General features: G+C 28.2%; 2 protein-coding genes across 2 annotated transcripts; both read left to right on the plus strand.

Moving 5' to 3' along the window:
• Positions 1–12,005: 12,005 nt before the first annotated feature.
• LOC140176279 (uncharacterized) lies at positions 12,006–14,440 on the plus strand. The gene is made up of 4 exons (XM_072206223.1): positions 12,006–12,166; positions 12,209–12,402; positions 12,572–13,372; positions 14,076–14,440. The coding sequence occupies exons 1-4, from the start codon at positions 12,006–12,008 to the stop codon at positions 14,438–14,440; spliced, it is 1,521 nt and encodes a 506-aa protein (XP_072062324.1).
• Positions 14,441–14,852: 412 nt separating this feature from the next.
• On the plus strand, positions 14,853–15,498 carry LOC140176280 (uncharacterized). The gene is made up of 2 exons (XM_072206224.1): positions 14,853–14,958; positions 15,113–15,498. Exons 1-2 carry the CDS (start codon positions 14,853–14,855, stop codon positions 15,496–15,498), a joined length of 492 nt encoding a protein of 163 aa, XP_072062325.1.
• Positions 15,499–26,711: the final 11,213 nt, after the last annotated feature.

The following is a 26,711-nucleotide window of genomic DNA, read 5'->3' on the forward strand; positions in this document are numbered from 1 at the left end:
ATAGGTACGAAAGGGAATATCCAAGATTCGAAGAGCATAGTACTTTGAATGAAATTTCGCTGCGCCAGCAATAACAAGCATATGGTGTGCCAAACTTTAATCCTTTTCTAAGCATCGATTGGACAACACAACAACATCAATCTTCAATCATATAAATCCAACGTGCAAACCTGAAAGTAACGAAAGTATACGAACTTTATGCTCTTCATCATATTAATTCCACAACCAGGTCCAGCTTATTTAGACAATCAACATTATTTCCGGGCACAAATTTGTTAATGGTCAAAAGAAAAAGTATATGAAGCAAGAGGTGATGAAACAAAAAATAATTAACTTAATTAATTTATAATTATATTTAATTAATATTATTTATTTTTAATTTATAATATTTGATATTAATTGTTTTTTATTCCAAATTAAAATTCTGAATGATACGTTGAAAAAATAGGGGTGGGGATCACTGAATTTCTAACAATTTCGATTCTTAGTATATAAAAGAACATTAATTTAGTATGAAAAAAAAAACATTCTGATACTTAATAGAAAAAATATCCTAATGCCTAATATAAGCACCATCCACGTAGAGGTTTTAGATTCACTCAGAAACATTCGGCTGATTTTTTGCTGGTACCCTCTTGATTCCCTAGCATTGTTGTGGTAAAAATAATCTTAAAAGATCACGTGTACTAATTATTTTGCGATAAAATATTATCTAATTAATCAAATGATCAATTTGATTTGTTATTATATTTTTTAAATATTATTTTAAAACATATAATATTTCAAGTAACAAAATAATGCATACATAAATTTTTAAAAGACTATTTTAATCCTTAAATCCAAATTTAGATATTTTCTCGTATCGTTTGTCATAAATTTAAATCAATACTAACTAACTCTTTATATTATAGTGAAGTATAAACTTCTGTATAATTTTATTTTTTTATTATTTATCTTATGTTAAAATTTTATTTTTGGAAAACAACAAGTTTATATATATTTTTTTTTGTTGGCTGATATTTAAACCAAAAGTAGTATATGTAAAAAAAAACAATCATAATATATATTTATATGTTTTGTTGTATATTTTTAATAAATATTCTTATATTATATATAATAATTTGTTTGATAGCTGAATTTTAGTACAGCTTAATATAATAATACCTAAAAGAAAAATAAACTTTCCGTGCGTGTTAAACTTTGAGAGGTTGGAAATTCACTACAAATCCAAATGTACGGTTAAAAATGAAGATTATTATCCTCGTAATAATATCCCTTTTTTAAAATACATTGAAGAGGAAGTCTAAAACAAGTGGATGAAGAATCGTTCTACACTTGCATTATATGTATAATTTTTTTTCTTTAATTATGTTGGGAATTGTTATATATTTGCTACATGCAAAGGATGAAAATTGACGTGAAAGTGGATAAGGGTTAGATGGCCGTGTTAATCTGAAACCCTTCCCATCCAATCCAATTCCATCTATTTATTAACTCACTCCCTCATCAAACTAGGACCACATAGAACTAAAAGACTCTTTTTCATTTTGAGAACAGAATAAAATAATATTTTTTATTTAAATTTTTTTAAAAAAATATAACTATAAAAAATTAATAAAAAAAAAGTTGTATTTTTTATTAGTATTTTTGTATTTTTTTTGTCTATAAAATATACTAATTCAATATTTTTGGACACAATAGTTGTATTTGTTTCCAGAGACAGAACATTGAAATAGGAATACAGAGACACAAAATCGTGTTTGACAGAGATAATATATTCAGAGACACTGATTAATTAATATATTTTATATTCATCCTGATAGAAAAGACACAAAAATACTAATAAGAGACACACATTATTATTTCTTTTTTTATTATTCTTATTAATTTTTTATAATTATATTTTTTATTATTATATTTTTCGTCTCAAATTTTTTGAACGAAAAAAAATAAATTTTTATAATTTATTTTAGTTTATCACCAAACAAAATATAAAAATATAAAATTTTATATTTCTGTCTTTTATATTTTGTTCTCAATATATTGTCTTGTTTTATTCTTAAAAAATAAATACAGCCAATATTACCAGTGGCGGAGCTTGAAACAAAATTTTGGAGGGCCAAATAGAAAATAATTGTCAAGATACTTTTGATATGGACCACATTAGAAATAAGTTTGTCTAACTTCATCTCTCTAATTTGGGTGATATTGCCAAATTTGAAGCTGTTTTCCAGGGTCTCGTTCCTAAGAATTAAAGTCAAACTCATCGGATGCAACTCTTTAAACTTTTGAAGGTTATATATCTCATTTTTTCGTAATTCATTAAAGTAGAAGAACTATCTACATGTGTTGATATTGTAAAAGTTATATGTTCTCCTTCTTGAATATTAGTCTTCCTCTTAAAAAATACATCAATTCTTTAATTTTTCACGATTATTTTATATAAAAATTTAAATATATATCCTATAAAATATGTAGAAAAGAAGTTAGAAGTACAAATATTAAAATTAATAATATTTATTAATTTTTTTATTAATTTATATAAATACAATAATATCAATAATTATTGAATATTCTATTTTTTATCATATAAAAAATAAATTAAATAAACAGTAAAATATAAAATAATATTAAATTATATAAATAAAAAATACCTAATTTTTATATTTGAACTCGAAGGGAGAGGGAGTGTTGCTTATTGAATAGAGAGTTTTAAAATACAAATACACTCGGTTAAATCCAAATTCAACATGTTTTAAATGTTTAAAACTAAAATTTATTGTACAATAAAAATAAGAGATGAAGATTAAACTTTGATATTTTAAGTCATAATAAAACCAATTGAACTATTTTTTATTTTTTAAAAAAATACTACTAATTTTTTTAATAAAAATTTAGGGGATATGGTTCTCCTTGTCTCAACTAAGCTTCGCCACTAAATATTACTATCTATGTCTTATATGCAAAATACGATTTTATATTTCTATGTTTGTGTGTATATATCTATGAACAAACACCGTAAAAGTTTTTCAACATATTATTATTGTTATTATTATTATCCACTCACTTTGTACCATATAATGCTAAAATACAATGGACCCTTTTTCAGTATAAAAACAAAAAATGTTAAATACTACTCGTACTATTAATTTTAATTGAGCGCTATATTTTCTTTTAATTTGAGGCAGTTTTCCAACGCAAAGTTGGGTCATCCGAAAGGCAGATCTTATCTTAAAACTTCATTATGTAATAATAAAGCAAAACGTAAAGTAAAATGTTACCATAATAGTTACATGTTAATCTCATCTACAAAATAAAAAAATATCCCGCTACAACACTTACGAGGATATGACTCAACTACATGATTTCTTTTTCTATTAGAAGAAATAATAAAGAATTTTATTTTCATATAGTATTACTTTAAAATATTGTGTATTGTTATATAAATAAAAATAACTAATTTTTAAATTAAATACCTAAAAACTTATCTAAATATATAAATAAAATAGATAAAGATCGTATACACAAAATTAAATTCAATTAATAATATAATAATCCTGTATGCAATCTTGTGCAACAATATTAGTTACGTTTCTTATATATTATATATTCCCACGCCTTTTTTAAATTTATGTATCAATCAAACATATTATTATAAGCTTGCGTGAGAAATGTTTCTAAAGTTTATTAATATCCACCGTTGCTCAGCATATCTTTTTATATGATTTTCCCATTATGCCCTTGGAGATATTTTCGTTGGAATTGACTGTAAGATTTATGCTATTAATTCGAATTGACATTAAATAGTATAGTTCCCCTGGATTAGAACGCGTGGAACATTTATCACACTTTTAATTGGTACATTAATGAATTATTAATGCGTCATTAACAAAGCCATCGGTAGTCAGAAAGTGGCACTGCAATGTGCAAATTATTCTTAAACTATTTTACTCTAATTTAGTAATTTATTTATTTATTATTGTTGTGGTGGTAGGATTAGGATAATTAATTTCTAGATCAATCTATAGACTCTTTCCATTTGGTTCTTATTACTTTTCAGAACGTTCATGGATAATGACCAATTTTTAATATATATTTAATTAAGGGAATGCGTGTTATTTTGGGAAAAATTAGTTAACGGTCTAGATTGAACATAAACTTTGTAAATAACTGTTTCCTTTATCATCGTCTAATTGAAGCAAATAGCTAATAACTAATTAATTACCTCCTAGAAAATTCCACTAAACATGATGAATAAGATGATTATCATGAATAGTGGTTGTATAATTAATAAATACGGCATTATTGACATGTAATTTTAATGAAAATTCGTCTCATGTGTGAACAATTCATATTCAAACATTTAATATAGAGAAAAATTTCGAATCAGCAATTTTTATTTATATTGATTAATATTTTTAGATAATATTATATTTATATTAGTATTTTATTGGTATATTTGATTTTTTTAAATATAATTAACATAGAGTCCTGTTAGGGAGTCAATGGAATGTTTGTATGTGTACAATGAATTATTTATTTGGCTCAATATGAGTTAAAAAATGAAATCACTCATCGGATCTTAAGCTCTGATACCATGTTATGAAACCACTTATCCCAAAAACTTAAGCTGATTGGAAAAGGTAACACTAATGGTTATATCTCTAATAATGAATCGGACATCCCTAAACCTCCATTGTACACATTGTACAATTATTCTATTGGTTCCTATATTTTTTTTTAACGATAATATTAGAAAAATAAAAAAATAAATTTATTTTATTTAATATTTATTAATTTAATATTAATTAATAAATATTATATAAAATAAGTTTTAATTTTTTTGTTATTAAATATTTTTGTATAATTAATTTATTAATTAACAGCTAATAAAAATAATAAATTATGCTAATTTTAATATTTTATAAAATGCGGTTTAACATATTAATCACGAGACAAGACTCCGTACATATATATATATATATATATATATATATATATATATATATATATGACAATCTCAATTAGCGAATAACCTCTATCTATCACATAAATAACAATTATGTGTTACATATATTCAAAGGTTTCAGCTGATGTAATAAATTTATACTAGTTGAATTGAAGGAAGGACAATTTTAATTTATTCATCATGAAGAAAGGCCACCGACAAGATTGAAGGCATATTCATTGTTCTAAATACAATGTTTGAATGTTACAACTTACAACGCCTTATAGGGACTCGATGCAATAGTATAATTTTGTTAAAAAGAAAAAACACAAAAAAGAATCGTTTTCCTAGTGGTTATTACATACATATATGGTTGGCAAATTATGGATGATAGATTAATTAAGTAAACAACACTCGATTAACGAGTAACAACGAATGAATAATGGCACAGTGGTGCGGTGTGACCCGAGTCCATGGAAGGAGATTCGCACATTAATATAGTACGAGAAAGTTTAAGAATTAACATTTTTATTAAAAATTTAGTAAATATTTAATTATTAAAAAAAATATAATTGTATATTATTAAATATAATTTTATATTATTAAAAATATTAATAATAATTAATTAATGGCTATAAATTACAAAATGTATTAATTTCTTAATAATACTGATATAGCACATGTGTCATGTGTGTATGTATGAATATATGTAAGTCGATGAAGCAACTTGTGATCCGATTCCATCCTTCAAACCTTAAAATGGCGACAACAATCCCACAAATCAGGATATTTTGGAACCGCACTTTTTTCCAAAATAACATGCTCTTAGCTAGCTATCTATTTATATTTTTCTACTAGGTGTATGTAAACCTTATCTTGAGTATTTATTTGTCAGAGCTTAATTAAAAAATCAAAATTTTTCAGTTAATATCAATAAATATTTTAAAATTAATTTTTTATTATAAATTTAAATCCTAATTTTTTAAAAATAAAAATTAAAAATAATTTTAAAAATAAATTAATATTAATTAATTAAAATTTAATTCTATATACATATTTTATTAATTTGTCGAAATTAACAACTAATTTATAACTTCATTGGTAACTTTTAACTGACATATGAAAATATTAATTATAAATAATTTAATTTTAATACATTAATAATTTAAAATATTTTATACAAATAAATAATTACATTTGTTTTTTAATAATTATTCACACTATTAATATAAAAAATAGTTATTTTTACTTATGCAATATTACGCCATTAGATGCATGTGATGACTCAAATTATTCCTAAGAACAATTCTAATGGTATATTTTTGGGTATCGTTTTGACTTTACTGATTTAAAATTGAGATGTGTATTGAATATAATTTTTTAAATAATACTGATATCAATAAAAAGATATATGGTATCATTTTAAAAAATAATAATAAAATAATATTAATATCAATAAAAAAATATACCATTTCATTTGTATATTTATAAAATTCATTAAATAAATATTATAATATTATTATGTGTTTTTGTTAAATTAAAATAAAACTAAATATTAGAATGATGAATTTTTTTTTTACTAAAAATAGGAGATTTAAACTCGTAATCTCTTAATTGAGTATGAAAAGACTATACCATTTGAACTATAACTCATTCGCTAGAATGACATTTGAATTTCAAATCAAATTTATATAATATATAATCCTACAAAGTAGCTACATGTATATATTATGGTCCCATATTATAATTCGGACCCTCCACCCCCCATGGGCCATGACAGCGCACTCTTAGCTTCACTCACTCACCCAACCATATGTGCCATGTGGGTCTCTTTTCTCTGCCAGGTAATATATACCCCCTATTATTCTTCTAACAGAGTCACTTTAATTTATTTTTGTTTTAATTTGAAGCATAAATAGTTTTTAGTAAGTTTTAGACAACGTTGCGTATCATTTAGAGTAACAAATGATACTTTATTATAAGTTTGGTTAAGCTGTCTATACTTATGTTGGTTAATAAGAATAAGTGGATTGTCTTGCAGGCAAATAATATATATTATTATTAGTGAAATATTATTATGAGGGGAAATTAATTAATAAGTTAGGTGACCATGTCTCATCCCAAATAGCATGCCAGGTAGGTATTGTATAATCGATGTATATGGTAAGTGAAACTTTATATTGAAAAATAAATACATTATTGTTAAAATTAGGTCAAATAGTAACTAATAACCAACAAGAGTTATTAATTAAAACTTCACATGAATAGCTCTTTCTCTGCATGGATCTTTAAGTCAAATATTTTCACGTACAATAGTAGAGACTGAAGGTCAAGCGCATTAAGTAATTGACTGAGGATCATAAAAGGAGAATGCTTATAGAACAGATGCAGGGTGAAAGAGATAAATGGCTTGCTGCGATCAACACATCCTTTGATCATATTGAAGGTTTGCAACTGTTAACAAACTTTTTGGAAATTATATCAGATTAAGAAACAAAAAATTGGTGCTATATATCAAATCTTATTTTCATACCCTTTTTATTTTGTACGTCTTGAAATGCCAGTATTTATGATACAGGATGATTTGCCAACATACAAAAATAAAATAATTTCATGTCTTTTCAAAATTTCTTGTGATTTATAGTACCTAATTATTGCATGTAAATACGGTGATTTCCTCTTTAGCATATATTGCTTCTTATTTTGATTTTTCAAAATTAAACCGCATTTTACCATGTAAATGAAACACAATAAATGTTGGACGTTAATTTCTATCCTAATTTTGATAATTATTTTATTTTATTGATATGATTCAGATTCTTTAATCCTGAATAGTCCAAAAACTTTCCGTCTTTTTTCTTAGTTGGATTTTGATAGAAACGTCAAGATTTTTGCAATCCTTACCAATACTGGGGCTGAACTGTGCTGTGACTCTCTATAAATATAGCATGGATGATCACCATACTTACTGTTTATCTGTACTGAAATTCATAATATTTGAGTAATTTTGTTGTGGCAGGTAGCAATGGCCGTTAATTTCTATCCTAATTTTGATAATTATTTTATTTTATTGATATGATTCAAATTCTTTAATCTTGAATAGTCCAAAAATTTTCTGTCTTTTTTCTTAGTTGGATTTTGATAGAAACGTCAAAATTTTTACAATCCTTACCAATACTGGGGCTGAACAGTGTTGTGACTCTCTATAAATATAGCATGAATGATCATCATACTTACTGTTTATCTGTACTGAAATTCATAATATTTGAGTAATTTTGTTGTGGCAGGTAGCAATGGCAGCTAGGTGAATTCATGTGCCATGTGGTGAATTTCACAATATTTTTTTTTATCTTTCACTAAATATGAAGACTTTGATTTTTAGGTATGATCTCATCAAGTGTATCAATGCTGGTCCAGAGCATAAGGTGTGGAAGCTCAAAGTACATGTCATTAGACTTTGGACCGTTTCTCACTTTGCAAATTCTGGGGTGAAGGCACCTATTGAGATGGTTGTCCTTGATGAAGAGGTAAAATATTCTCTTTGCATTTGAGATTTATTTTCGTAATGACTGAGTAATAAACCTCATTTATCTATGACTCTATAAAACTAATGCATTCAGGGGATACAATTCAATGCTCTATTAAAGGCATATTTGTTCCTATCTTCGAGGGCCTACTCGCTGAGGGCAACGTGTACGTGGTCACTAATTTCACAATTTCTTTGAATACCATCAAGTTCAAGTCTACTAGACACGAATTTAGAATCAACTTCAAGAGGGACACGAATGTGCATCCGGTACAAGACTCTTCAGTTTCATTGAACGGATTCAATTTTGTTTCGTTCAAAAAAATTCATGCAGAGTCTAAAGAAGATGGTTATTTAGTTGGTAAGTACTTTGTTAGAGTAATCTATCACGCATGTGTTGTTTAATTCTTTGAAGTCTATATTTAACGCAAAATAATTTATCATAATTTTTGTATTACATAATATGTCTATATTTAATGTATGTCATTTGAATTAGCTGATGCGTCTTTTTTGTTATAGGTATAATACTAAAAAAATTGTATTATTTAGTAAAATTATTCTTCAATTCATTATTGGCTTTGTTTTCTATTATTTTGTGTTTTATTTTAATACATCTAAACATAGATTTCATATATATAACAACTAAAGAATTAGTACCTTTAAAGGAATCGTTGGTAACAAGTACTAACCTATTTATTTTTTGTTTCTTCACGAACTTCAATTTCTAGGCTCTAACTATTTATTAATAGTCTTTTATATTTTTATTTTTAAGAAAATTAAAAAAATCTGATTTCAACATGGATGAAACTTTGAAAAAGATATGTCATTTTTTGACAAAAATTTGAGCAGATAGAGTTTTGTTAATGGAAAGATTGGTGCCTTTATTTTGTAGATGTGATAGGTCAACTTGCCTCTAAGGGTAACTTGGTCGAGTTCACACGGGACGGGAAGCCGTCAAGTTATATCACGATAGAACTTGATGATCTTGAGTAATGCTTAATATCTTTTTGATAGTGGCTTTTGTTTTAAAATCTTATTTTGCAATTTTGTGCCTCTCTTTACTTTACAAGCATTGCTATTTCTTATAGGGGTGGACAGAAATTAAGGGTAACGTTGTGGCAGACTTTGGCTTTTAACTTGATCAAATATTTGGAGGAACACCCATGTCTTACCTATGTGGTTATTCTCCAAATGGGCAAGATGAAATTTTATAGTGGTTTGTTTATTTTACTGGTATTTGAATGCATGTTTTGTGTCATCATATACTTCTGATATTTTCTTTAATTTGTTATGTCTTTTTGTAGGGGTCATGGGTGTTTCCAACATAATCTACAATTCAAAACTATTTATCAATGTTGAGTTTCTAGCTGCCAGGAATTTCTTTACAAGGTACAGTGTATAGATCAGTAGTGTGGCCAGCAGAATATTTATACAAGGCTTTTGATTATTTAACTATTAACAAATTTCATAAATTTTGATTTAAAAATGTAAGGGTGAACAAATTGGATCTTGTTGACGGACAAAGCATAATGCTGCTGGTCTGTGATCAACCTGTTTCAATTGAGGAAGATTTTTTGCGTCTGTCAGTCTACAAAATAATTACCGGGATAAAGGAGCATAATCAGGTAAAATTCTTTCTTTATTAATCTTCCTTTTTTTTCAATTATTATGTCTAATGTTTGTTGGATCATAATCTCAATTGTTGTGTTGTACTCTTACATACATTGATTTTAGGATGCTGTATTTGTTACTGCTGGGACAATTAAGGAAGTTGAGACCGAGTTTGGTTGGTGGTACAAAGAATGTAAGAAGTGTCGTTGTGGCTTAAGGGAACTTGAGAAAAGATATTTCTGTCCCAATTGTGTTGAAGACTACGGGTTCTATGTATCAAGATATGACTCACGATACTTTTTTAATATTGACACACTACATACTCTGTCTAAGAAAATAATGGTATAAACCAATTATTTGTATTATTTCTTGATAAATTTTGTTGTTGAATTCTATCATTCATGATTCAGTTAGCCTAATAGGTTAAAGATAATTGATTTTAAATAAGCCTAACCATCTCTTTCAAAGCATAACATATAGCAAGAGTTAAACATAATTAACCAAATAAAAGGGTTTCATTGACTTAAAAGTGTCGAAGAACAATAATAATACAAATTTTGACGTACATAAAAATGTGCATCAGATTACTACAAGTCAAAGAACAGTGTGTCGAAAAACTGGTACCTCATCTAATATTCTCAGTTTACAATCTAGTGAAGATAAAGGTGACATTTTTCTCACTGTAATTGACTCGTATTTATCTAAATTTAATTTATATCAGTTTAATGATGAAAATTTTCTATATATTTCTCATTACTCATTCATAGGGAAGCAACTATCTATGTATGATGTACACTGTGCCTTGCATGGAATTGGACAGAAAAACACTCCTCCTAATTATGTAAGACCTTCTACATCAGAGATAAGATCTAAATCTTTAACTCTACGGACGGATCCCTCATTGACAAGAACTCCACTGTCCGTGTTAACAAATAGTACGTATAATTAATGATTGCCAAATGATTCATACACCAATATTTAACAAAAGGTATACTTCATCGAAAATCATTTATATAACATAGATTTATTACAATTCTAGCATACTCCAGTGTACAAGGACCCGCCAATAATCTAACGAAAAAATATAAGGACATTTAATTCAATGTTTTGTTTTACATCAATGGCCAGAAAAAATTGACCGAGGGGTGAACAATGGGACTGCTCCTCCAATTTTTAAGCTTGGGGGTCAAAACTACCATAGCATTGGTAGCTTACTTCCTCCTGATAGTTTGCGACTAACATTTGCCCAGCTATATATCTATGACACAGAAAATGAGATTGATAATCGAATAGGCACACTTCGGTAATTTTCATGCAACCAGTCAAATTTTTTAGTTATTTCTTATCCATGAGAGAAAATAACATAAATTTTATTATTTTTTTTGTAGCTCCAATAAAGCTATAAATGAGCGGGATAGAGAAATTGTTGCAATATTAAGAAACATGCTAGACAAATATAATAGTTTGGCAAAGAGTTTTCGCTATGCAAGAGATAGGTACCAACAGAAAAATTGCACAAACATAAAGTTTAAGTTGATTAGTAAAAGGACTAAAGATGGCAAGACATACAACTTGCCATCTGCATCTGAAGTGGCTGCATTGATTATTGGCGATGTCGAACAACTTAGCAAAGATAGAGATATTATTATAGAGAGTCAATCTAGAAAGCTCCAACGGATTGATGTTTTTCATCCATCTTATTTAGCCTTGCAATATCCATTGTTGTTTCCGTATGGGGAGGATGAATTTTGTTTAGGTATTGAAACATCAGATTCTATCTCTGCTAGGCCTACAAAGAAAAACAAAACAATCACTTTGTGACAATTCTTTGCTTTTCGATTACAAAAAAGGACGTGTGAATCTCCATTAATTCTGAGATCAAAGAGATTATTCCAACAGTTTCTGGTAGATGCCTACACAATGGTAGAATCAGAGAGGTTAAAATTCTTTAAGTGTAAACAACCACAGTTGAGGGTTGATAAATACAAATGTCTACATGAAAGTCTTATAATCGGGGATGTAGATGCTGCAAGGCTTGGCAAAAGAATCATTCTTCCCAGTACTTTTACCGGTGGACCTAGGTATATGATGAATAATTGTAAAGATGCATTTGCAATTTGCAGATATGCAGGATATCCTAGCTATTTTATCACCATGACCTGTAACTCTGAATGTGATGAGATAAAAAGAGAAGTGACTTCCATTGGATTGAAGGCAGAAGACCGTCCTGATATATTGTGTCGAGTTTTCAAGATCAAGCTTGATGGTTTGATTGATGACCTAAAAGAGGAAAAAAATTTTGGCAAAATTTTGGAATGTAAGTCTGTGTTTATGCAACGCTTTATTAAAATCTTATGTTGTAATGCTTTGCTCATTTGTCTTTTTCAATTTTTAGACGTTTGCACTGTAGGGTTTCAAAAGAGAGGGCTTCCGCATGCACATATCCTTTTATTCATGAGTAACGAGTTCAAGCCACAACACACCAGATGACATAGACAAACATATAACAGCTGAGATTCCTGATGAAAATGAAAGGCCAAATCTACATGGAGCTATTCAAAATTACATGGTACATGGTCCATGTGGTTCGTACAACAAGAATTCACCTTGCATGAAGAATGGATCCTGTTCAAAGTTCTATCCTAAAGAGTTTAGACAGCGAACACTCATTGATGAGGCCAGATTTCCCAAAAAAAGGTATACTGATAACAGTCAAACAGTGAAGAAAAGGGAATGTGTACTAGACAATAAGTTCATTGTTCCGTATAATCCAGAATTGTTGCTCAAGTTTGGGTGCCACATAAATGTGGAATACACATGTCAAACAAGTTCTATTAAGTATCTGTTTAAGTATGTACACAAGGGTAATGACTGCGTAACAGCTACTCTATACAATGCTGGTGATCTGTCAGAAGCCACACAAGTTGTTGACGAAATTAGGAATTACTACAATTGTAGGTACATTTCGGCATGTGAGGCAGTCTGGCGTCTATTTGGATACGAAATCCAAGAGAAAGAACCATTTGTGATTAGAATTCCATTCCATTTGGATGATGAGCAACCTTTGGTTTCTGGTGAAACTTCTAATGTGAATGATATCGTCGAAAGAGTAATATCTCATAAGTTCATGTTTTTGGGATGGATGGCGGCGAACATGTCATATCCCTATGCTCGAAGTCTGACTTATCTTGAGTTTCCAACCAAGTTTGTTTGGAAGGACGATTCTTCAAAGTGGTTTCCTCGAAAGAAAAGCTTCGCAATTGGAAGGTTGACTCATGTACCTGCAGGTAATGACAAGTTTATATTCAATTTTGATCTTACTTATTTAATGATTTAAATTTAAAATCTTAATAGCCTGTACCCCACGTCCATTTTATTCGATTTATCTACACTAAAAAATAAATGTTTAAATAACTTTCAACAGTTATAATCTGTAGATTATACAATTTTTTATTTTCTATATTTTTTAGGAAACTTATTCTTATGCGGATGTGTAACTACATAATAATTAAAATAGCGTAGCTTAATCCATTTAACAACTTAAAAGTGGGATTTTAACCAAGTTTTTTGCAGCAAATACTGAAGAATATTACCAACGACTTCTCTTGAATACTCAAAGAGGATGTATGAGTTTTCGAGATATAAGAACAGTAGGAGGAACAATTTATGCTATGTATAGAGATGCATGCTTCGTCCTTGAACTCTTGTAAGATGACAAAGAATTTATTGATGCAATTAAGGAAGCAATCCCATGGGCCTCAGGATCATATGTTAGGAGGTTATTTGTCATTCTATTAACATCCAACAATATCTTAAGACCAGAACATGTCTGGGATAGATGTTGGCATGAACTCTCAGATGATATTTTGTATCGACAGAGAGCCGTGATGAACATGAGGGGTGAGTTTTTATTAATTACAATGATAAAAGTTTTTCCTTATTGATCATTTTTAGTTTAATTGAATTTTTATAGTATTGTATAATATGCAGAGTTAACAATGTCAGATGATGAGATTAAGCAGTTGTGCTTAATGGATATAGACAATATCTTACATTCCTATGGTAAAACCTTGAAAGACTATCCTCCTATGCCTTTAGCAACTGAAGTTGATAGTTCTTTGTTAACTGAAAGTGTTATTAGGGAAGAGCTAAACTTTAACATGGATTATTTAAAGAAAAATGCCTCAGACATGTTAGCCATCGCAACACCTGAGCAGAGATATGCATTCGATAAAATTGTTACAGCTGTGTATTATGATGAAGGGGGGTTTTTCTTTGTATATGGTCATGGGGATACTGAAAAACATTTCTCTGGAACCCTATGTCTGCTGAGATTCGCTCAAGGGGTGATATAGTGTTAAATGTTGCTTCGAGTGGTATTGCATCTTTACTTCTTCCCAATGGAAGAACGATACACTCAAGGTTCAAAATACTGCTGAATATAACTGAGAATTCTGTATGTAACTTCAAACCTGGTTCCCCTCAAGCAATGTTGCCGTTGAAAGCCAAACTTATAATTTGGGATGAGGCTCCAATGGTTAGTAGGTACTGCTATGAAGCGCTGATAAATGCTTGGGTGATATCATGAGGTGTTCTTCAACATATAGCAAAGATTTTCCCTTTGGAGGAAAAGTGGTTGTACTAGGTGGAGACTTTAGACAAATTCTTCCTGTCATTCCACGAGGATCGAGACAAGACATCGTTCATTCAACTGTGAATTTGTCTTACCTTTGAAAGTTTTGTCTGGTGCTCAAACTAACAAAAAACATGAGACTCTCTGTAGGGACGACTGCTTCAGATCAAGATGAGACAGAGCAATTTGGTGAGTGGTTATTGAAAGTTGGTGATGGTCTAATAGGTGACAATATGGATGGTGAATCTGAGATATGTCTTCCAGGAGATATTGTTATTCCTTCTTCGGACCAGGCATTTGATGAGTTGGTTCATTTTTCTTTTCCAAATATTTTGGAAAACATGTCCTCAAAGGATTTTTTTCAAAGTAAGAACTATACTGGCTCCCACACTAGACATCGTTGAAGAGGTCAACAACCATCTGATGGCTATCATTCCTGGAGGGGAAAAATTATATCTTAGTTCGGATTCCATTTGTATGGATGAAGGGAATATGGAGAGTCAACTAGATATCTATAGTCCTGAATTACTGAATAGCATAAATTGCTCTGGTTTGCCTCCACATAAATTAATACTCAAGGTTGGTGTTCCGGTGATGTTACTGAGGAATATTGACAAATCCAGTGGTCTTTGTAATGGTACAAGGTTACAAGTTAGGAAGCTTGGAAATCATGTCATAGAATATGAAGTCTTAACGGGTAACAATGTTGGTCATATTGCTTTGATTCCAAGAATGAATATGGTACCAACAAATGAAACCGTCGCAGTTAGATTCCAATGAAGACAGTTTCCCATAATGGTATCGTTTGCCATGACAATTAATAAGTCTCAGGGACAAACTTTATCTCATGTTGGATTGTATTTATCCAAACCAGTTTTTACACATGGCCAACTATATATGGTACTTTCAAGAGTTAAGAGTAAGAGAGGTTTAAAAGTTTTACTTATGAATCACGTAAGAATGTCTGCAAATTCAACCATCAATGTTGTTTATAGAGAAGTCTTTGAAAAAATAGTATTCTAATGTAAATATTTTAATTTTATTTTAAATTCTGTATCAGTGTATAATTATTTTACTTTAAAAAATATAAAATAATTATTACTCACTTTTTTAAGTTAAACTTTGATTTTGATAATAATTTTATAAATTTCTTAAAATAATAATTATTTTGTACTTTTGTTTTAAATATCGAAGCATATAATTTTTTTTTTACTTTTATAAATTTTTCCGTGCTGAACACGGGGTCATACACTAGTTTTTATTAAAATTTGACTAACACTTAATTATTAAAAGAAAAATAAATAATCTCATACGATTAGATGTAATATCAAATTATTAAAAATATTAATGATAGTTAATTGATGATTACAAATAACAAAATCTACTGATTTTCTAACATTCCTCCACCTTAAATCTTATTACCTGACAATGGGTAACTAAATTAAATATTATAAATAACTATTCTCTTAATGGGCAATATTTTACAGGTATATACGTATATATGCATAATTATGAACAATAAACATATACAATAAAAGAACAATCTCATTAAGCAATTATTAATTAACATGGTCTAGTCAACAACTATGAAGCACGGATTCGTTCGTGGTGCCATCGTATTCGTGTCGGACGCCAATCCAATACCGACACGCGGTGGATACGTTAAACGAGTGTATCGTGTCTTCTTACGGTGCAGAATTTTAGTGAAGCGGTCACGAATTCGAACGAGTCCGACCCGATTTAGATATTTATGAGACGAATCTTTCAGCTGGACTACAAATCTGCAATTGATTTTGTGATTTTATGGCCCGATTAACCAATTTTTTCTTTTTAATTTTAAAATATTTTAAAGTAGAAACAAATCAAAATGTAAATTTAAAAATAAAATAATTAATAAATCAAAACCTAAATCTACTTACCGTTTGCCTTTAGCGGCTTATTTACTCACTAGTTTAGCCGTTCTTGGTTCTCTGCGTTATATTGAAGAAGAAGAATAGAAGATACAGAAGATGATGGATTTGAAGCTGTGGTGTTTGTAGATGATGGACTTGGAGGAGAAGAAATTGATACATTTTCTGTTAGCGAGATGACAAGAGTAGATTAAAATTTTTTATTTTTTTTAATAATTGTATAATTTTAAGACTTTTTTATGCAACTATATTTATTCTTATATTTACAATATGATACTTTATTAATTTAATATATTATTTAAATTTTAATTCACAACGTATCCTAAACGTGTCGTATCCAATTTTTTATAAAAAAAAAATGTGTCAATATATCTGTGTCGTGTCGTGTCCGTATCGTGTGTCATATCGGTACTTCCTAAGTCAACAACAAATTAAATAAACATTTTTAAATTATACTTTATACTAATTAATTGTAATTATTTAAAATTGACTAGTTAAAAGTTATTTACCTATATTTTTTCATAAAAGAATTACACGGCGACTCTTAATTACACATAATTTTTATGTTGGATTTCAAAGGTATTGTAGTATTTATTATAAGTTTGATTTAAGAGAAAAAAAAATGAAAACACATGTATTAGGAAAAACGTAATCTTATTCGTTCATAAGCTTTATTTATAATTATGTATTTTATGTAAAAGATGTTTTTTTAAGAAAAATATTATAAGAGTATTAAAATTTATTATTTTTAACTATCGGTTAGTTATTAATATTTAAAAATATGAAATAATATATATTATTGAATTATTAAATTAAAAGAATTAAGTTGATGAGTAAGTAATGACAAAAAAAAATATTCTTATGGCACTTAGCATTGTTTTTTAGAGAAAATTTCACTCCCATTTTCTACAAGATGCTAAAATGGCACTCCCCTCTTCTCTATTTTATAAATGTACATTTCTCTCTTTTCTAACTTTTAAAAAATCTCCTCTTTAATTCATTTTAAATTTTTTGTGTTAACTAATGTTAACTTTATCCATTTTTTAAGAAAAAGTAAATTATTTTTTGAAAAAATATCCATTAAAAAATTTTTTTTTATCATTAAATTTTGCTTACCAAAATATCCTTTAATAAATTATTTTTTATTAATTAAATTGTATTTTTACCAAAATATTTTTAAAAAAAATTAATAATTAAATTATTTTTTTTAAGATACCTACCTTTCAATAATTTTTTAATTATTAAATTATGATTTTACTAAAATTTTTGTTAACAATTATTTTTATATTTACTATTAATTTTTTGATATCAATATATATTATTTTAACATTAAATAAAAAAATCTTACCATTGTTAATATGTATAATAATTAATATATATTGATATTGAAAAATAATCTTACTAAAATTTTTTATTTAATGTTAAAATAATATATATAGATATCGAAAAATTAATAGTAAAATATAAAAAAATTGTTAACGAAAATTTTGGTAAAATTATAATTTAATAATTAAAAAATTATTAAAGGATATTTTTAAAAAATAATATAATTATTAATTTTTTTAAAAAATAATTTAATCAATAAAAAAATAATTTAGCAAAATTTAATGATAAAATATAAAATTTTTGTTAATAGATATTTTTTTAAAAAAATAATTTTTTTTCTTAAAAAATAGATAAAGTTAACATTAGTTAACACAAAAAATTTAAAATGAATTAAAAAAAAGATTTTTTAAAAGTTAGAAGGAAGGAGAATGTATATTTATAAAACAGAAGAGAGAGAAATGACATTTTAGCATCTCGTAAGGAGGAGAGTGAAATTTTCTCTTGTTTTTATTAACTCCTTGAAACACTCACGTCTCTGTATTTTTATTATTTATTTTTATCATTTTATGAGAAGAAATGGAAAAAATTTCTTATTTGATCTTAGAACAGTTTTAGTTGAATTGATGATAATATAAATATATGATAAATTGCAAAAAGATTGGATAAAGTTTGTTGTACTACAGAATGGCGCCTTCTTTTTCCAGAAGTTTTTGTTGAAGTTCTCAGTCGTTCCCACTCTGATCATTGTCCCCTACTTATCCGATGTCAAGGAGTTCCTATCAAGAAAGGAAACTGGCCTTTTAGATTCCAAGCGGCATGGGCAACACATCCTGATTACAAGGTCATTGTTCAAAAATCTTGGGATAGTACAGACTTTGGCATCCATAGGAAGTTGCTGGGGGTCCAATAAGCTTCGTTGGAATTCAACTCTACGGTCTTCGGCAATATTTTTATTAAAAAGAGGGAATTGGAGGGTTATTTGAATCGTATTCAACAGAAAATGGAAGCTGACGATGATCCGATTCTGAAGCACAAAGAGGAAGAATTGAGAGCTGAGTATAATATAGTTTTGGCCCAGGAAGAATTGCTTTGGTACCAGAAGTCAAGGGATCAATGGGTTCGGTATGGTGATAGAAATACTAGCTTTTTCCATATGCAAACCATCCTTAGAAGAAAATCTAACAAGGTTCATGGGTTGCTAGTCAGTGATGGGTCTTGGTCTGATGATCCGGAAGTTTTGCAAAGGGAGGTTATTCATTTCTTCAAAAATATTTTTTGTTCTACTAAGCCTGTTGAGGTTAATTACATGGGAGAAATTCTTATGCCATCTCTTAGCCAGGATGCTTGTGATAATTTGTCTAAAACAGTAACAATGTTGGAGGTTAAAGAAGCTCTGGATAATATGAGCTCGTTTAAAGCTCCTGAGTCGGATGGTTTTCAAGTTTTTTTCTTTAAGGAATATTGGGATGTGGTGGGTCATGAGGTATGGCGTACTGTTCAGAAAGCATTCTTAGGGGAGACGTTAAGCCATTCTTTGTTGGAAACTTTGATTGTTCTTATCCCTAAGTGCGACCCTCCAACTAGATTGAAGGATTTTCGGCCAATAAGTCTTTGTAATGTAATTCATAAGCTAGTGACTAAAGTGCTGGTTAATAGATTACGACCATTTTTGGATGAGATTGTTAGCCCAACTCAGGGAGGGTTTATTCATGGTAGAGGAGCACCTGATAATATTATTGTCGCCCAAGAAGTTCTTCACTTTCTTAAGCGGACAAAGTCTAGAAAATGAGCTATGGCTTTTAAGATTGATTTAGAAAAGGCTTATGATAGAGTTGATTGAAATTTTCTTGAGCACACTTTTGAATCTTTTGGCTTTCCTTCTCTAATTATTTGGCTTGTAATGAATTGTGTTCAGGTCTCAAATCTTTCCATCCTTTGGAATGGGAATAGATTGGACAGCTTCCAACCTCGCAGAGGGCTCAGGCAAGGAGATCTAATTTCTCCGTATTTATTTGTTTTGTGCATGGAGAGATTGGCGTGCTTCATTTCCAAACAAGTTGACGAGGGTATTTGGGATGGTGTGGCTGTTTCTAGAGGGGGACCTAGAGTTTCTCACTTGATGTTTGCAGATGACCTCCTTCTTTTTTGTAAAGCGAAGAAAAGTCAAGTTCAGAATGTTGTGCACACCTTGGAGTTGTTCTGTAAAGCTTCAGGTATGAAGGTTAACATTGAAAAATCTAAAGCTATTTGTTCTAGAAATATCTCTAATAGAAGGAAGAAAATGTTATCTGGTGTTTCTCATATTCCTTTTACTAGTGACCTAGGCAAATACTTGGGGGTGAACCTTAATCATCCTCGAGTTGCTAGATCTATTTTTTCGGACTCTTTAGAGAAGATAAAGAATAGGCTGGCTAGTTGGAAAGGTCGGCTCCTTAACAGAGCAGGCAGGCTTTGCTTAATTAAATCTGTTGCTTCTTCTCTTCCTATTTATCAGATGCAAGTGACTCTTTTTCCTACTTCGGTTTGTCAAAAGATTGATTCTGTGCTTAGACAATTCTTGTGGAAGGAAAAGGTGGGGGAGCGTTGCTTAAATTTGGTCAAGTGGAGTCACTCCAAGAAAATATGGAGGCTTGGGAATTAGAGATACTCAATGCATAAATTTTGCTTTACTCGGAAAGCTTGTTTGGCAATTATTGCATAATAAAGATAAGCTTTGGGTAAGAATTATGTTGGCAAAATATTTATCTGGGAGGTCTTGCTTTTCACCCAATTTTTCTAATAATGTTTCAAGCACTTGGCGAGCGATTTATAAGACAATAGAAAAGCTTCGTGATGGTTTTGATTGGTGTACAGGCAGGATGTCTCAATCCTTTTGGTATCATGCTTGGCGACCATGTGGAACGCTAGCTCCTTTGGTTCCTTTTGTGCACATTTCTGATTCTCACTTGAAGTTAGAAGATGTCTTGCACCTTAGGCATTGGCGGTGGGATATTCTTTGCACAATGATTCCGGAAGAAGTTAAACTTGATTTGATGCTCTTTGATCCTATCAAGCAGACAGGAGATAAAACAGGTTGGTTTTGGACAAACTCAAATACTCTCACCTACTCGACTAAAAGCGGGTATAAATGGCTATTGAAGAAGAAATTTGGCTGGAATGATAATGAAAATTGGCTTTGGCTTTGGCGCTTGAGAATACCGGAGAAAATAAAGTGTCTGCTCTGGCTTTGCCTCAACCACGGAGTTCTCACAGCTAGTTACCAATTTCAAAGAGGTATTTCTATTTCTGATTGTTGTCAGAGATGTTATCTTGCTCTAGAGGATATTAACCACTGTTTTAGGACTTGCCAAAAAGCTCGTCAGATTTGGATTAACTTAAATTTGGGAATGACCGCTGAGGACTCTAATTTGGATTTTGTGTCTTGGATTCGTTCTAGCCTCAACAAAAATGAGTTTCTCTTTGCATCGGCCTTTTGGTGGATTTGGAGGGATAGGAACAATGACATCTTCCACCAAGATGATCCATGGAGTAACGAGAAAATTGTTCACTTAGTTAAACATGCTGCTCGAGATTTCTCTAATGTTGTTATCAACCAAAAACATATTATTCCTTCTTCTTTGAAATATAACTGGGAACCACCTCCAATGAATGTCTGTAAAGTGAACTGCGATGCAAGCGTCTTTGAAAATGAGCAATTAGCTGGCTTTGGATGTATTATTAGAGACAGCATGGGAATTTGGATAAAAGGTTGTTCTGCCAGTATACCTCTTTCTAGTGTTCTCTGTTGTGAGCTTCATGCTATTTGGAGAGGGCTTGTTATGGCTTGGATTGCGAGTGCAAAGAGGTCATATGTGAAATTGATAATTTTGATGCGTTTCTTCTTGTTTCGCGAGGCACAACCAGCATGATTAGGAATGACTCTGATCTGCTTGACAAAATCAAAGAGATGCTCTAGTGCAATTGGACAGCTATTTTAGTGCTCATCCAGTGAACAGCAAACAGAGCGGCTGATTTAATGGCTAAGACAGCTGTTTTAAACAAACAGATGTATCTAGAGTGGTTACTGCCTCTTAATAATTTAGACATTATTATTAGAGAAAAATATTACTTTTTTTTTTAAGTTTTTTTTTTCTTTATTTTATGTTCCGTCACCAAAAAAATATATGATATATGCGAATCTATGAAAGGGTGAATGTGACAATAAAACTAGCACGGTGTTATTAGCTCCAATAATAACGAGAGAGCGAATATTATTGGTAGGCCATGTCATCTGAAATGCATGGTTGGGTTCCTTAGAACTCAATGAAGCGAAATTAATATCACTGATCTCTATGGTTTCATTATAGTAAGAAATTAAAGGGTGTTCCATCATAATCTTGCGTTGCATGCATTATTGTTATGTTTTTGCAATGACGGAATATAGGAATAAGGTTCAATAGAAATTAAAAATTAATAAAAGAAAAAAAAGGTAAGAGGTGGAAGAAGAAAAAGTGGATTCTGGGAATAAGAATAAGATGCGTTTGAAATTCGATGTACTTAGTCACAGTGATATTGAAGTTATCTGAATTCAGAATAGAATATCACACCCATGCACGACTCATCACCGATACTCTGACCCTAATTAAAGACAAACTGAAATATATCTTCAAAATATTTTTCCTTTAATATATTTATATATGGATTTTATATATATTTATTGATCAATTCACTTATATCGATCGGAACGGGTTTCAACATATTATTTATGGAATAAATTATTACAATAAAATAAAATAAAAGTTCAACGCATATCTTTTTAAAATACATTATTGTGAATTTTTATTACACTACCTAAACATATATATTAGTTGTGTTAGACATATACAATTAGAATAATTCTCCACATACAAGCATTTTTTTATACAAGTCTTTACAAGTTATTTATATCGGTTTCGCTACGTTACCAACAACATTTCTGCCAACTTCTGCCAACTTTTAGCTATAACTGTGTTTAATAAAAGTGTCTTCGTAGATGTGTCTAATAAAAATGTCTTTTTTTACGGCTGTATTTAATAGAAGTGTCTTTATAGATATATTTTTTGGATGCGTCTCTTTATATATGTGTTTAAAATATAATAATTAATTATTGTTGGTAATACCCTATACTTTTCCTATTTATATTAACGCGCTTCAAACTGTTATTGCACGTTTTCACTGCACCTTCTTCTTTTTCTTGCTGCACGTTCTTCTTCTTCCTCCTCCTCTTCTTCTTTTTTTTCTTTCGTTTCTTGCCTTTTCTTTCTCCTTCTTCATTTACGTACTTTTTTCTCTGTTTTCTTTTTTCGTTAATCTCGATTTCCATTGTTTTTTGAAATCAAGCTCTGAAATCGTTTTTGAGAAAGAAGAAACAGTAGAAGATGAGGAGGAGAAGGAGAAAGAGTTCTGAATTATGCATAAGGTGTACTTCAACGAATTTTGGGTGTATTTCTTAAATCTTTTGGGTGTAGTTTTATAATCCTTTGGGTGTATTTCTGTAATCCTTTGGGTGTATTTCTATAATCGTTTGGGTGAATTCCTATAACCATTTGGGTGTATTTCTGTAATCATTTGGATGTATTTCTGTAATTATTTGGGTGTATTTCTGAAGTTCCATTATTTTCAAATTTGGCAAGAAACTCGTTTTCATGGAGGAGGAAGAAGAAGAGTCGTTCATAATGCATGGTGAGTAGCGCATTTTGAAAACAGGAAGTGGTTGAATAACATGTATTTATTTACTCTTAAATGTGGGAATATAATGCATGTATTTTATTGAACTTGTGCCAACTTGTAAGACTTATAACCTAAATAGACTTATAGCAAGCCTCTCATCATACTATGGTTTACATGTAAAGGGACCAATTTACTTCAAAACTTGTCAGGTGTTTCTACTACAATTTATGAAAATTTTTTAGTAATATATAAAGATAATATTTATTTGTTTTTATTAAATAATTAAATTTGATTTTGTTATATTAAATTATTATAAAATTAGTTAATTATATCTTTTAATATTTCTTTTAGAAGTTAGTTTTATTCTTCTTTTTTTAACAGAATAAATATCAAAGATTTAAATTATGTATTGTATATGTAGCGAGTAATTTATTAGTCAACAATAAATTCTTAAATAGAATTTCAATTTATAATCATTAATTATCATTGACTTGCTCATAAAAAAATACTATGAATAACTATATTAGTTAAAAGAACTTTTTAACTATAAATATCATAAAAATTTAACTCTGTAATCGTATAAAAGAAAAATTTTTAAATAATTATTTAATAATATATATAAAAAAGAGACATTTATTTGTTCTGAAAGTAAAAAAATTATTTTGTTAATATAAAATTTGGCTAGAGAATATAATTCTAAAAATTATTATCATATTATATTTATAGTTGACAATCATCTTACATATATATAAAAAATTATTCACTAAATTAATTATAAATTAAAATATAAAATAAATATTTAAATTAAAATTAAAATTATATATTTATATATAAAAACATTATTAGTAATTTAATAACTAATTTTTTATATACATATAATAGTTTTTATATTTTATTTTTACCGTCAATTTTTTTTTAATTCACTGCTGTTTACATGTCCATTATATTTAGCATACAATACAATGAATTAGACAAACTACATATTCTCTTTCTTTTCTCCCTTCAGAGATGTTTTACTTTTACTTTCTCAATATATACAATATTTTTAAAAGGTGAAAACTTAGCTTTAATCGATTTCACATGAAATTATTTTTGAATGGATAACACGTATTATTATTTGGTTTAAAAAACTAGTTTATTTTATACAAATAATTTAATTAAAAAATCAATTGATATAATTATAATGTTAAATTTTTTACCGTATTTTATTTTAAAAATAAATTAACTAATTTAAATTGAAAAATTGTAGTTAATTGTTTATTATATAATTTTTTTAATCAAAATTATAATTAAAAATTATTAAAAAATAATATTATTTAGTATATTGGACTAACTCAAAGTTAGTCAGATTTTTTATTTCTATTATAAAATATGAAAAAATTTAATTCTAAAAATAAAATCATGTTATTGTTTAGGATTTAATTTTTTTTATTGTATTTTCATAAAGTTTATATAAAATTTATTTATTTCATTGACTAAACTTGTTTAGTTATGTAAAATTTGTTTATAAATTTAGCAAACTTGTATACGTTTTAATACGATTTGAATTGTATTAGTATATTTATATTTTTTAATTAATTTAATTTTATTTAAATAATTAAAATTTTAAATTATAAAATTTTTATTAATTTATAATTTAAAATTTAAATAGATATAATTTAAATTAATAATTTATAAAATTATATATATTCATATTAATATTATTATACTCATATAATTAATTATATTTATTCGATTAAAAAAAACCGTTATTAATTATATTCATATATATATATTCTTTTTCTCGCCCGCAAAAGTTCCATTTCTTATATAGGTTGAAGGGCGTCAAGGCGAATTTAATTTTTATTTAATTTTAAATAAAAAATAATATAATAATATTTTTTATTCTCTATTTGATTATAATACATAAAATAATTTGTGTCTCTCAAATTCATACTCTTATTCATTATAAATCTACATAAATTTTGCAAATAATTAAAAAAATACACAATTTATATTTTTTAATGTTATTGATTTTTTTATTTTAAAAAGATTTTATTCTCTTAATTGGCCTTAGAAAAATATTAATTATTATTACCATCAATAAATTAATAAATGAGTAATAATACTAGTTACTTAATTAGAGAACCAATACTTTTATCAACAAAATAAAAAATAAGATTAATTAATACTTATTACTTAAATTATTTTTTATTAATTTAATATTAATTATAATTAATTATAATAAAAGTACATAAAGAGTACATATAATATAATTACAAAAAAAATTAATTTAGATATTTCTTATGTACTCTATATATATTTTTACAATTTTCTCGTTTCATTAGCAATTGCAAAAGTTCTGTTTGCAGCAGCCATATCCATACGTGTGCTAGTACAATTTTTTTTTTATTTGGATTTGATGAAGTGAAAATCCTTTTCCAACTTCTATTTATAGAGTGGTAGAGTAATTTTACTATGCGTTACCGAATTATTTGAATTTGATGAAGTGAAATCCCTTTTTCAGCTTCTATTTATAGAGTGGTAGAGTAATTTTGTTATGCGTTACCGAATTGGGTGATAGGCACAATTTTGACTACTATAATCACACTATCTGTATAAACAAACAAACGATTCAATGAACTCATCGATTTTGGATAGTATAGTATAGTAAAATTATATACATTCAACTATCCAAGCATTTTTTTTTTTTTTCTAAAGTAAGGAGTGGAATTTGAACTGACATCTTTAAATGAGAATAGAGAGACTATACTATTTGAGTTATAATTTATTATCAAAGATTAATACTTATTATCTGAATTATTTTTTATTAGTTTAATTTTATTATAATTAATTATAATGAGAATACATAAAAAAATATATAAAGTGTAACACAAAAAAATTAGTTTAAGTACTCTTTATGTACTCTTACTATAATTAATTATCACCAACATTAAATTAATGAAAAATGAGTTACATGATAATACTTACTCAAATAAAAAAAATAATTCTTAAACATTTCTTGTAATGAATATCTTAAAGGATAATTAGTATGTCAAACATTTTTGAAGAAGTATCCTCGTAAGAATA

The sequence above is a fragment of the Arachis hypogaea genome, chromosome 11, assembly GCF_003086295.3.
Source record: "Arachis hypogaea cultivar Tifrunner chromosome 11, arahy.Tifrunner.gnm2.J5K5, whole genome shotgun sequence".
NCBI classification, from domain to species: Eukaryota; Viridiplantae; Streptophyta; class Magnoliopsida; order Fabales; family Fabaceae; genus Arachis; species Arachis hypogaea.

Coding starts and splice junctions, on each gene's coding strand:
- LOC140176279 (XM_072206223.1), top strand. CDS start 12,006: ATGGTAGAATCAGAGAGGTTAAAATTCTTTAAGTGTAAACAACCACAG. Junction 12,167..12,208: donor ACTTTTACCGGTGGACCTAG/GTATATGATGAA, acceptor TGCAATTTGCAG/ATATGCAGGATATCCTAGCT. Junction 12,403..12,571: donor TTTTGGCAAAATTTTGGAAT/GTAAGTCTGTGT, acceptor ACAACACACCAG/ATGACATAGACAAACATATA.
- LOC140176280 (XM_072206224.1), top strand. CDS start 14,853: ATGAGACTCTCTGTAGGGACGACTGCTTCAGATCAAGATGAGACAGAG. Junction 14,959..15,112: donor AATAGGTGACAATATGGATG/GTGAATCTGAGA, acceptor CTCCCACACTAG/ACATCGTTGAAGAGGTCAAC.